The sequence below is a fragment of the Lingula anatina genome, chromosome 8, assembly GCF_051362555.1.
Source record: "Lingula anatina isolate TDL-2025a chromosome 8, LinAna3.0, whole genome shotgun sequence".
In the NCBI taxonomy this organism is placed as follows: Eukaryota; Metazoa; Brachiopoda; class Lingulata; order Lingulida; family Lingulidae; genus Lingula; species Lingula anatina.
Window position 1 is genome coordinate 2,590,871 of NC_141774.1, and position 13,798 is coordinate 2,604,668.

The window sequence follows — 13,798 nt, forward strand, 5'->3', positions numbered from 1 at the left end:
TAGATGATGTAACGTTTTGAGATGCCTATGCATATACATTACAAGGATAAAAAATAAATGCAAATATTTTATATTTTTGAGGAGATATTTTATTGTTTTAAATCCGCACAAAGATGTATTTTTGAATAATTAGATGCAGGAAAAACATCTCTTTTGGTACCTGGATGATAATAAAGGCTTACAATACCCTAAAAGATATAAAAATCATTTTACTCTGTATTTGAAATCTCAATTTTGCAACAAAACTGGACTGATTGCCACCATATAGTTTGAAATAGTATAAAAGGGCATCCTTTCACATTTCATAAAAAGCGATATTTGAACATATGTTTTCTGTCTTCTTAGTGTTTGATATGTATATCTCTTGGCAGTCTCATTTAAATAAGTATGCTATAGCGCACACAGTTACCTCCATACTTCAGAGTGAGAGTGATGCTTATGTAAATCATGCACAGTACTGTCATTAGTGACTTTTGAACTGAGGGAAGGGAAATGGGTAACTTTCCGACAAGAAATTTGAAGTTGCAGTTTTGAAGCCCATTTTCGACAGAATGTGAGATAGTTTGAATTATGACTTGGCAAGTTAACTTAATTTTTATATAAAACTAGTAGAAGTGCTTTATATGCATTACAGGAAATCACTTTATGTTAACACTGCTACAGACCATTTTGTGCACTGTCATCATTAACACCATTCCAGGAAAACTGATTTTTCTCAAACTTGCATGAATGATTCATAGTGCTAAGATACAATTCAAGTAAGAAAAGTTAATTTACTTTTCAATTCAATATTTCTATCAGAGATTTTGACCCTACTGATTCAACTTCACAGACTGCAAATAACCAAATCTTCATTTCTAGGCCCAAGAGAATGACATTCTTCTGTCATACAGTGAAATGGAAACCAGGACTTGTTATCCTCCACATTTCTGGAGCAATTTATAACATTAGAATACTGGCCAAGTTGGAATATCAGCTTCACTCGTTCAGTTTTGCTTAAATAATGAAATTGTTCCTTTCCCAGCAAGTATGCTGTATGTACGTCTTTATGCAGAAGACACAGAAGTCATTTCTATTCCTCTTGCTTCATGGACAGATTCCTAATGCTGCACTACAGGCCAATTTCAGCTTGTTTGACCTATCATTATTAACTTCATAACTGTTTTTTAAATCTTTTTCAGTCTTAATGTTAAAATCTAGAATATTTCCTTCTCAAACTGGCTGAAGTGATTCATAGCATCACAGACAGATTTAGCCTGGACAATTATTTAATCGTGAGAAACACAGACAGTGACAGATTTCAAAAAGCTTTAATAACTCATTCTCCTTTGTGTTCACATAATGCAGTATACACTATTTCTGGATGCTGGCACTTTCTCATCTGGTAACTATCTTGTTCACTTGTCTTGCGCTGCTTTGTAATTAATATGCCAAACTGGAAATAATCCCACTTTAAAAGTTCTCTGATATTTATGAAGGAACCATCCAGTCCCTGGTCGTCCATGACCATCACTCTGTTTGGATGTGAACATTGCTATGTTGCAATGCCCAGGTTTTCTACCTGCCATAAACAGCTGCCTGTCTCCAGGTCACCTCTCGTTGTGCTAGCTGATGGCAGGGAGTTTGGGAGGAGGCATTAAATCAGAGTCTTGTCCAGATGGTTTTCTTTTCAGTTCTCGTGGACATGCATTGTCTTTTTTATATGCTTTATTGTTGATGGTTTCAAAGAGAATTTCCTTTGTGACTGGGTTCCTGATACTTTCACAAACTCCTGAAGAAGAAGAAAAAAATGGCTATTTTTGTGAAGCTTGATAATTTTAAGTAGTCGTAAGATCTGCAGTTTTAAAATAGAGTTGGCAATTTATTTTTATTTTAAAATCTCCACCTCTTTACATAACCTGTCACAGAGTATGTAGACAGATATTTAAATAAATAAATATATTTTTATGAAGTCAATGACATCTGGGAAAATGCAAGACAAATTTTTTAAAAACTAGCTATACAAAGGCCCAGCAATAATTGTGTGTCTTGAAGGGACCACCTACTGTGACTCACCCATAGCTGTGGTATATGCATTAGGAAATGACTTATCTGTCCTCTCCCTCATAAACCTCCACTGGTTGGTGTTCAAGTCAAAATGGCATTCTATTATCTTCCCATCATATTGCTTTAATTCTTTGGTAATTTTTATTTCAGCGAAAGGTGATTTCAGACTCCCCACATATAGGTAACCTTTCCACTCTGGAAGACAGCTGGAAAAGAGAGAAAATAGAATGCTTTTAAAACCACCATGATTCAGGACTTCAGCTAGGAGCACTTTCTACTTAAAATGCAGCTAAAATGCAGATGCCAGCACTGTATTCTTTGCCACTGGGATATTCCAAAACCCAAGCAGACCAAAACTTTTTTGTGCAAACAACAATGGCATCCATTCCAGAGGACAGTCCCAACTGTTTCCTTCCTGCTCACCCATTCTAAGATACTGTCATCAGAACACTGGGACTGAAGCAATTCAGTGGTCACTTTCATTTATTACAAGTTAAAATATATCCATAAATGCTTACATTTTGTAATTATAGAACTTCTCCTCCATTTCTTTTAAATGAAATAATTATCTTAATACTGGTACAATGAAAATAAACATATAAAGTAGAAATCCCTTTTTTTGTTGTTTGGCATTCCATTTTTTTATTTAGGAAATATGACCCCCTAATAATGATGTTCCATTAAACATGCGCATTATTTTGCTGCTATACTGATAAAATCAAAAGTAAGCCTTCCAAGAAAATTTCCTGGTATCAACTAGTAGTTCCTATTGATGTGATTAGATAGGTGGTTGCTTCACAATTACAGCATGGCTAGGCTTTGCTGTCATGTTCTATCATTTAGAAGGCAATTATTTAATTTCCTATCCTCTTCTAATCTCTCTCTCTCTCTCTCTCTCTTCTACACACACACACACACACACACACACACACATGCATACCTTTCCCTGATCCAAGTTTTGTGTTGATTGCTGTTCATGTGAGGGAGATCTGCTTTAAGTCGATAATATATCCAAAAATGTTGCTGTTAAGTCATCAGCTTAAATAACCACATTCCCCATGACATAGTATTGATGTGACAGCATTATGTTATCTTATTCCTATCTCAATACCAGACCTTATCTTACATGACATAGTATTGATGTGACTGTTGATATCTAGAGACTTCTAGTTAACAGTCATAAACATCAGATTTATTTGTAAATTATCTCAAGAATACATGCTCTAAAGAGCTTTTTAACTTATTTTTTTTACTATTATATTTATATTCCTAACTGTATGTAACAATATTTAACTTTTAAAGGTGGCTCTAACAATAAATCAAGGACCACTGACCCTGGTTTGTGTTCTTTAACAATACTCAGCTTGAAGTCCACAGAGTTTAGACTGGGGGGTTTCCACTTCAGCATGTCTTGGCAACGACCTGGGAAATATTTCTGGAACACAAAAATAAAATGTCACAGATAAAAATTGTTACAAAATAATTATGACTTAATAATAAATACTGATGTTGAAATTAATGTCTAAATTTTATTTGTTATGATGATAACAATTTATAAAATGCAAAATTATATATGCACAATTTCAATTGCACTGAAGCAAATTCTTCGTCATAATATAAAAATAGTGTCAGCAATGTCACAGTGATCTAAATCCACATCAATAATCCACCATGTCTTAGAGCCCATTCCCACAGATATTTAGATCGATCTATCCCCCTGGAGAGTCTCACTAGATTGGTGTCAGCTTAACAGGCTTAAATGTCTGTCCCTCCTACTAAAAGCTGTAAGGGGGTAATTAACTATGGTGCACGCTCGACTGACAGCAATTTAGCGTGATCCCCCAGGAAGTTAGGTCGATCCAGATGGATCGATCTAAATCTGTGGGAATGCAGTCTTATTTATTATGCCCATCTATGGGATTATGTGGGAGAGTGTGTGCAGAACATACATCTTCTTGTCCTGCTGGCTGGAATATCAAACCATCTGTCTCATGACTCACTTCTTTGGCAAATTTACCATCAAGAAGCTGAAAGGAAAAGAAATATTAAAATAGTTTTGATGTTTCACTTATTTTTTCTTGATATTATACAAAATATAATTATACCTAATTTTGTATGCTTCACAAAAAGTATTTCTTTCAGATGTTGAAAAAATTAAAGGCTGCTTAAAAAATAAATAATATTAATAAAGAAAAAATACTTAGTTGAAAAAAAAAAACAATAGCAAACAACTTGGGAGGTATATAGAAATCACCTGCTTTTGATAGCCTGGTGTTTGTTATATTATCTATTATATACAAGACATTCATTAACCTTTCTATCTCAGATAAAATAGAAACTCCTCTAGTTTAGGTGTGGTTGCTTCACAATTACAGCATGCTCATGCTTTGCTGTCATGTTCTATCATTTAGAATAAAGGCAATTATTTAATTTCCTATCCTCTTCTAATCTCTCTCTCTCTCCTACACACACACACACACACACACACACACACACACACACACACACACACTTTCCCTGATCCAAGTTTTGTTGGCTATGTCTTGACATAAGGAAGGCTTTAATATAGTGTAAGTGACAAACAGCTTACACTTTGTGCCATATTATAGTATATAAGTTAAACAGCTTACACTCTGTGCCATATTATAGTATATAAGTTAAACAGCTTACACTCTGTGCCATATTATAGTATATAAGTTAAACAGCTTACACTCTGTGCCATATTTAAATCCCAGAAAGGCTTGGCTCGCACACTGAAAGGTTCCACTGACTTATTGAGGCGTCCAAGTTTCATCTTTTCATACCGAGGCTGCACAATTTCCTTGTTGATACAAAGCAACCTTCTGTCAAAGTCTGCCCCTCCAACATTCACATCCTGAAACAGAGATTTCCAGGAAATAATGCTTTTGTTGTATAATGGTATAGTTCATTGTTAGTCAGCAAAGAATCATAAAGCAATAAACAAAATGATAAATAAAACCATTTCTCAAATCTGTTGAATTCATGGTTTATGAAAGTATGTTAACCAATAGTCACTTTTTAGACTTACTATGAACTCTCACTTATCTATCCACTATCATGAAATGTGAACTTCTCAAAATAATTTTCAAATATAGAAAAAAATACAACACACTTACAATTTTTAATATATAAACATATAGACAGTCAATGAAAACGCATCATTTATTTATCAAATAATATTTAAAGTTCCTTTGGCACATTAACAAAATAACATTTTTCATGTGAAAAATGACCCATTATTCAGTCACACAAGGTGAAATAAAGGTCAGAAAAGATCATTAAAATGCAAGGTCACATGATTAAATCTCTTTGGTTCTGCCCAGTCTCCAGCATCCCCAGGGCCAGCAGTCGCTCTTCCAGTGTCAGACGTGGCATCACTGAACTTTTTTGTCATGTGTCATACTGTATTTGGTGACTACCTTAAATAGGCTTAATTAATCACCATATTGAACCGGATTAATTCACACCAATCACAAGACAGGAAAAACACATGATTTTGTAACAGCTGATCACAAAATCACTGAAGCAGAAATTTTAAACATCGAGTGGACAGCCCTCTCTCTTATGACCAAGTGCATTTGTACTCGTTTATATAGTTGGAATTGATTCTCTGTAAATAAGTACAAGAAAGTTTTTTTGATGCATTTTCATTGACTGTCAGTATATCTATATGGACTTACCTCAAACCTTATTATATCATAGATGAGATATCTAGGGACAGATTTGCCATCCACTTCATCCATGATCATTTCCTAAATATAGAGAGGATATTTGTATGTTAGGGTCATGATGGTGCCTCATGGAAAAGTCTGTGTTATTCCACAGACAGAAATCTCATATGAAAAAAAAAGTATAAAAATGAAAATTAAACACTACAATGTACTTTACACTTGCTATTACTACACAAAAACTAGCAAGAAAAATTTGTAAAATTATCTGTGTTAATTTTCATGGAAATAACGGATCAGCTTTCTCTTTCATGGAACATCTTAAAAATGCCAAATCGAATGTTAGAAAAAATGTAAAGAAAAAAAAAAAGAACTTCATAACTTCATTATATATTCCAATATGAATGGTTTTCCAACTCAAGTTGTGTTTTACTCTGTAGTAAAACAAAGCTGTCAAATGTACAGACAAAATGCAGAAAATAATGATACACAAATTAGATATTTTGTCAATTTTGATGCAAAAATACATAATGCTTAGCAACAAAGTCAACACCAAATTTTACTTATGCACATAGCACCAGACTTCACACCCATGAGAGTTGAAATTCATACAATGAAAATCTCACATAAAAAATGCATAAATTCAAGGAAGAAAAACAACCCAATCAAGGTGGTTTTCCAATTTGAGCTGTATGTCAATCCTAAGAATCATTCTTTGAAGTTTAAAAATAATAAGTAGCACAGTTTTCCTTTTATAACATTTGTGGTGGCAATGCACAAAATAGGTTTCTTTTGTCAATTCTGATGCAACATTACACAGTGATTTACAGCATAATCACCACAATTTGAAAATCATCAGTGACATGGTTTTCATAATAATTAACACAGTTTTCTCATGTTCACAAGTTAAATCTAATTCCTGGTGTTGCTAATGGCTGACAGATAGTGATAGCAATATGTTCAACCTGTCCATAAAAACATCATTCACACTGGCAAACACACATGTATAACAATTAGCTACCCCGTCAACTAGAGTCTTGGATATGTGGGCTTCTAGATTTTTCCTTTTCGGGAAGCAAAGATTTGTAACATGGAAAACACAGTTGTCTCTGTCCACCATAAATATCCTATTTTTACCATCTATAAGCATCAAGTACCTAAAATGATAAAAAAATATACATTAAATGTACGAATGTAATACTGACTATCAAAATTTTTAGCAAAAGGGGTTGACTTATTAAAATTTAAACTACTGTGTCTTGGTTTGTCTACACTATCACTTTAAGGCCATGTTACACCAGGCTCGAGTCCACTTGGAGCACCAATGTCAGCAGACTCTCTCACATGGTGAACATAAGAAAAGCATGCAATATTCAATATTCATATAATATAATATTTGTTATTATATGAATATGATGCTGACTATCAAATATTGTCAAAACTGTGAAGGACTTGAGAGAGGTTCTTCTAGAATTCACAAGGACATTGTAACAGGGTATTTAACAACTGTACAACACCTCTTCTTAAGTCAGCTGGTTTTCTTCACCAATCATGGAGTTCATTCTCTGACAATTACAAGATACATAGTTTCTAGAAGGAATGTATATGAAGTGGGAAAAGATTTCTTTCTTATAACAACTAGCAATTCACCTGACCTTGACATTTTACTTTTATCTGACATGGCCTTGACATTTGACCTTTACCTTACCTGACTCCATCTGCTTTCCAGCTGACTTTAAAAGGTTTCTGAGTGAGAAGAGAGAGGTTTTTAAGATCCATGGACACAGGCTGGGCGCCGGGAAAACCTGATCTGAATAGAAAAGTCACTTAACTTATCAGATGAACTAAACAAAATAATAATAATAATAATAATAATAATAACAATCATCATTATTTTTAATTTTATAATATTTATTTATATTTTTATATCATATATGTATTTTTACAATAAATATATTTTAAGTCTAAAATACATAACAAATGTTCAACAGACTTAAAATAAAGAGAATGCTTAAATATACAAATAATCAATATACAAAATCAAAAAAAATAAAAATGTTGTGTTTGTAGATAAAAATATAGTAGTTCACTGTGATTCTTTTTCACAAACATTTCGTAACCCTTAACCCCCTAGTCCACACTTACTACTAATTCCACAACCAGCCAAAAATTGATAAAATCCCAGGGTTCTTACTCCAATTGTGATAAATTCTTCAAGCTCCTAACTGATTCTTTTTTATTCTCAGTCAGTTCTAGCAATTTTTGAGAGATAGTGAAATTGGGACAAAAGTTTTGAGCTGTTCAAAATATTGGTCCTGAACTCCAGAATGCAAAAGATCTTGAATTATTCTTAACAAACCCACGGTACATTCTTAGATATCGTAACTGATTTCTAGTACATTTTTAGCCATTCTTATGTATTCTTACTTTAAGCTGGGAATTGTAAAGCATTTGTCTAACCACAATTTGAGTACAATTCTGTAAAGTAGAGGTGAGGGGCTTTTTATACCTGTCTTGAGGGAACATTCCTCGAAAATCCAGATTACACTTCCAATTGTGCCATAATCCTAGGTGCATTCAGCAGATACTTCACTTTCTCTTAACTGAATCCTAATATTTGTGAAGTATTCCTAATTCATTCTTGCAAATCATAACTACTTTATCAATTCCTGGTGGTTTGTGGAATTTGTAGTTGATGAGGAATTGGGGCATTAGAATGATGTAATTAAATCAAGGGAGATGATAACATGTGAAGAGATTTCTTTACTTCTCCCATCCACAGTATTTCTGGCAGCATTGCTGTATATGTGCCAGTCTGGGCTGGTCCTGCACTGGGTGAACACCTGACACCAGGCCATCCATGAACTGAGCATCCTGACAGAAAAAACAGCTTCTACAACTATAATGTGAGTGACACAGAGGCAAGTCAGCAAACCTGTCTAATGCACAGACATAATGCAGACAATAATAATGCCAGTGCACTATATAGTTTTTGGTAAACTTTCATACAATATTACATAATGCTTTACAGCAGAATCACTGCCAAATGTTCATAATGTACTGCAAGAGACATGGATGTCCAGAAACTGTAAATACCTAAGTAAAGGGCTTCAGTCCCACAGGATTTCAAAGTCATACAATGAAAATGCTAATTTGTAAATTAAAATCTGAAAATAATGTGATAGTGCAGAAAATTATAAGTTTTTTGTTAATTCTGATGTAATATTACTTAATGCTTAACAGCGTAATCACCACCCATTTTTCATTGTGTAGCACACGTAACATGGACATTCAGAAAACATAACTTACATAGGCCTTCAGTCCCATGGGACTGCAAAGTCACAGATATATCCCTTAATTGCCTTCTTTCTTTCTTTTTTATTCATTTTCCTTGTTAGTTTTAAGTATTTGTGTGACAGTGTAATGACAATGTTTTGATTTCTTTCACTATTCCCAACCTTTTTATCAATTTCTTTTCTCCGTTTCCTTCCTCCTTCCCCCTTCCCAATAGCTGCTTCCTCCAGGGGCTGTCCATCATCATCCACCTCACCATTGTCTTCATAGCACCAGTCAGGGAGGGGCGGGGCAGTGGGTGTGTCCTCTATGTCACCATAACGACTGAATAAATCTGACAGATATTCTTGTTTGTATATGCCTGGAGGTCTTGCCTGAATTAAAAAAAAAATACATATCACAAACTAAGTTGTTTGGTTCCTATAAAATGAAAACGACTCAAAAACAAGGTAACCAAACTGTCAAATGAACAGACATAATGCAGAATATAATGATGCACAAAATAGGTTACTTTGTCAATTATGATGCAATATCACATAATGCCTAGCAACAAAATCACCACCAATCTTTTATTATCAAGTTTTATGAATATTCATCAGGTCTGAAAGTTAAAAACTTAATGTGTTATTTCTGAAAGTGCATGGCAACAAGAGCCACAACAGACACAGGTGACGGCTCTCTGTACAGACAAGAAAGCCAAATGAATGAACATGAACATACAAACTGCTACATAAATCTGTCAAAAAGTGTTAAATTAAGTTTTTCTTATATTGTTTTTGTTACCAAGCCTGCTGATATTGAAAAAAAAATGCTAAAATGCAAAGAAAGTATTATCAAATAAAAATTTATCTTATGGCATAAGAACAGTTTTCGACAGTTTGATTTATATCAAGAAAATATCAATTAGAGCACAAAGTTAAGTTACTTGACACTAATACTGAGTGAATAAATTACAAAATAAATCAAATTTTATTTACCTGATTAAATGTGTGTACTGCTGCCTCAATGCTTCATGAAAAATATATTAATAATAGTTAAAACAAGCATTCAGCTATGGCTTTGTCATGAAATATCATGAAGTAGTCATACATCAATAATACTTTAAGTTTTTAACATATTTACATGCTAACTTTACATTGTTTAAATACAAAACCTTGGAATGTCACAAAAATTGCATCTTTAAAGAAAAAACTGTCACGTTTTGTGAAACATCATAAAATCTGGTCACAGCTACTGGTACTAAAATTTATGATTCATAATGCCATTATATTAATACAACAACTTTCCAATCGCTATTACATGCATGATGTTTCAAAGAAACAATGACTGTAGTTTTCTACATCATAATATCCAAATCAGCATCATTCACTGTAAGATCCACAGTTACAGAGGACAGTGGCTGACACACTCAGTAGAAACACTAAGACTGAACACTGTGCAGCACCTCCAGTCCATTCTCTCCACCAGGTAAGCTATGGTCAGGAAGCCAGTCCTGTTGAAGCCATGGGTGCAGTGGACTCCTGAAGTCAGAGAACAACAGTGATGAACAGAGTTGTGCTACTGCCTCTGGTACAGATACACTAACATCACAACTTGTCAATACCTCTGACCAGGACAGAAAGTGGGCTGGTCATAAGTTGGTCAATCGTCTAGGAAGAACAGGGCACAGGGGTTCACAGTAATTGGAGTGGAGCTTTTAAACCAATTTTCAAAAAGCTATCCAAGCTTATCGACTCAAGAATTTTTACCCCGCAACAAGGCCCTTAAAACATCATATACACTTAAAAAGTTTTTGAAGTTGTCTAAAAATTAATTCCTTGTAATTTATTTATATGTTGCCACTTTACTACTGACATTATTGTATCAGACTTGCATTATCAATCAAAGCTGTGATATTTCTAAACATCATAATATTCATATTACTAGTAATAGTGCTCTATCATACTGCTGTAGACCAATGTAAGGTGAATAGAGGGTGGGTTTTTCACTGGAATGGCCCTCAACACATACCTATAACTTCAAGAGGCTTTTGTCGTATGAAAGTTTCACAAACATTAAGGAAGGCCTGAGTCTGTTCAACTGAAGGTGCACTTCCATGCCTACAACAGAAATATGATTAATTACAAAATGACACCATATACTGAAAACAACATAGAGTAAATGCTATTATGATATCAGTGAAATAATTTGCAAAGCAATTCTGAATCAAGTTTCCAGTGTGTCACTTTGCCAAATGAGAATGTATACCATTGAATTCTTTCACCTTAAGTTACTTAGAGCAATGTCCCTGCTAGTCCTCATGAGAAGTTCACAGCAGACATCTTGTCTGGCATACCTCACAGGGATAGAAGAAGAGGGATGAAGAAAAAGATGAGAAATGAAGGAAGGAGGGGGGGGGGATAACAGCATGACTCAGGTAAAGACTTAAAACAGAAATTACTGTCATACCCTCTGCACTGCAGTTTCAGGTATTTACAATCAAACTGCTTTTCAACTACAGCACTGTTGTAAAACCTTGTGGTATTGGTCAAGTCAATTAATAAGCCCATTTTAACCTGAAATAAAAATACATCATTTTCAGCCTACTGTTATCAATTGTGGTGAATGCTGAGGAGAAAAATCATTTTGCTCAGATAATTAAAACAAAACATTTCAATTATAAATACCAAGAGACATAAACATATTATTAGTTTTGAACATTGGACATGGCACTTTTTCATGAATTCACTGCATCAAATTAAAGAAGAACATTTTGCCTGGAATGTCACCTTATAACTTTTGAGTGAGGCAAACAGCAGGTCCAGGTCAAATCTGTTGGCCTCTGGGACCTGGTCATTGTAGCGGCTGTCTAGAGGGGTCTTGAATGGGATGAATTTTTCTGTAAAAATAAATTAACAAATAAATAAAAAGAGCCATCTCGAAAATCGTTAAGGAAAAAACCAATTTCTGCTGGTGAAAACAGAGACTAGTGAAATCTTGGACTCGATCTCAATTATCTAAGATGAGCCATTTTCTATTCTCTAATTGATGTGAGTAGATGTTGTTCCTTACTGGGAGTGCAGAGGCCAGTATACAGAAAGAAGCTTTCAACTTAGTTCCAAGGTTGTAAGCAAACAGTAAAAAAAAAATTCAGCTTGTGATAGATAGTTGTTTCTTATTATTCAACTGCCAAGTTAATGGCTATTTCCGCATATAAACTTTTTGTTTTGTTTTTACCTGCTATCAATGCCCCTTTCCTGGGACATTCCAACCATCTGGGTGGTATTGGTAGACTGCCTCTCTGCAAACACAGTCAATCTTCATAAAACATTGGACTTGAAGGATTATAAATACATGGTACCAATTAATAGCAACTGAATTAAACATAAATAAATAAATAAATAAATAAATAAATAAATTAATAGTGTCAGCATCCTATACTGTGGGGTGGTTGCTGCAGTATAGTCCAGGTATATCACAATCCGCTAGGGGCGCTACAGTAGTAACTATCCAGGGGCAGTGAAGTGTAAAACTGATATCGGCCTGCTGACAGCTCGCCTATGGCACCCCTTTTTTAAATCTCTCTTTTAGCGCCGTGTAAATAAACAAATACAAGCCATTTACTAGATAATCTGTAAATCAAAGAGTAAATTCCGGTCACGTGATTTTCTGTATTGCAGTCTTAGAGAACTTTGATTTGAGGACGTCTTTAAGTTTTGCCTCGACAAAATGTTAAAAATTTCAGATAAGTACTGCATGGATGTTTTTGTAATTTATTGTGTGTAAAGTTCATGAAATTTGCAATATTATGCCGAAAAATCATGAAAATTGAACCATGCGAAGTATAGTTTATTTGATGTGCAAAATTTATAGTACATGATTTGCACGGAAGCCATCCCATCCATGTGCTTGTGTGGTCGCCAATTTGGGTTTGTTTCCGGGTCATTAGATTAACATACAGCCCTAATTGCCCTAATTGGTCACAAGCAATTTGAGCTGCAGCTACAGCTGAGTGATCACCGCTGGTCAGTAGTTACAGGTTTTTAGCTGAAGAGTGTGGACACTTTTGGTGAATTTTTGCAGTTAAAAAACTTCAATATCTTTGTTGCTTGTTGGAATATTTTGAAAATTCCAAAAGAATTCATCTGTTTTTTGTATTACCTTTCAGAAGATATAAGTTTAATAATTTTCTGATCAGTTTGAAAAAATTTCTGATATAAATGTCTGGACTCGATGAGAATTTCACCTACATGCACATACTGAGGTGTAAAAATAGGCTAATCACAAGTATTTCAGTACCTCCCTTACTTTTATGTCTGGGTAGATAATTTTAGCTATAAATACAGACTAAAAACGTGATTAAACCCCGTGGTTTGAACTATATTACTTCTACTGGCGTTATAAATTTCCTATAACCTTGTGTTTGTTGCTTGAGTTCCACTTGCTAGTGCCAAGCTGCTGTGTGGATGAAGTGCCGAATGGGACAAGTGGCTACCATAATTTGACGTGAAATGCTGATACAAAATTCCTACTACTGGGATAAGGTTGATAAGCAATTTACCTTCTGGTTCATTTTTTGCCAGTAAATCCTAGGAAATTGAACAACAGTTTGTTTTGACTGAGTTGCCAGTTGGATTCAGCTGCCGGAGTTCACGACCGGAAGTAAATAAAATGTCTTAGCATCATGGGTGATATTTTAAAACTACCAAGCATTAAGATTTATCATTGATTACCAAAAGTATCCAAACCATAGAGAGTATAATGCTTTGCAAATGAATGACAGTAAAAAA

General features: G+C 34.4%; 1 protein-coding gene across 3 annotated transcripts; it reads right to left on the reverse strand.

The window, feature by feature from the left end:
• Window positions 1-178: 178 nt before the first annotated feature.
• On the reverse strand, window positions 179-13,706 carry LOC106153886 (mRNA-capping enzyme). Of its 3 annotated transcripts, none has more exons than XM_013528015.2 (17): window positions 13,570-13,706; window positions 12,246-12,309; window positions 11,798-11,907; window positions 11,478-11,584; window positions 11,040-11,128; window positions 10,474-10,549; window positions 10,007-10,037; window positions 9,194-9,403; window positions 8,503-8,609; window positions 7,444-7,545; window positions 6,757-6,892; window positions 5,748-5,819; window positions 4,757-4,921; window positions 3,996-4,073; window positions 3,381-3,481; window positions 2,056-2,252; window positions 179-1,771 (listed from the first exon to the last, which is right to left on the reverse strand). In XM_013528015.2, the coding sequence occupies exons 1-17, from the start codon at window positions 13,579-13,581 to the stop codon at window positions 1,605-1,607; spliced, it is 1,824 nt and encodes a 607-aa protein (XP_013383469.2). In that variant the 5' UTR covers window positions 13,582-13,706; the 3' UTR covers window positions 179-1,604. The 3 variants fall into 3 exon arrangements, with proteins under 3 accessions (XP_013383469.2, XP_086850734.1, XP_086850735.1); XM_086994608.1 differs by having other exon boundaries at window positions 12,246-12,343; window positions 13,570-13,693; XM_086994609.1 differs by lacking the exon at window positions 12,246-12,309 and having other exon boundaries at window positions 13,570-13,682.
• Between the last annotated feature and the right edge of the window lie 92 nt (window positions 13,707-13,798).

What these genes read in the sequence shown, in the direction of transcription:
- LOC106153886 (XM_013528015.2), bottom strand. An exon ending in CAGTACACACATTTAATCAG is followed by an intron (nt 9,404 to 10,006) that starts GTAAATAAAATT and finishes TTTTTAATTCAG; the next exon opens with GCAAGACCTCCAGGCATATA. An exon ending in TGGAAAGCAGATGGAGTCAG is followed by an intron (nt 6,893 to 7,443) that starts GTAAGGTAAAGG and finishes TTATCATTTTAG; the next exon opens with GTACTTGATGCTTATAGATG.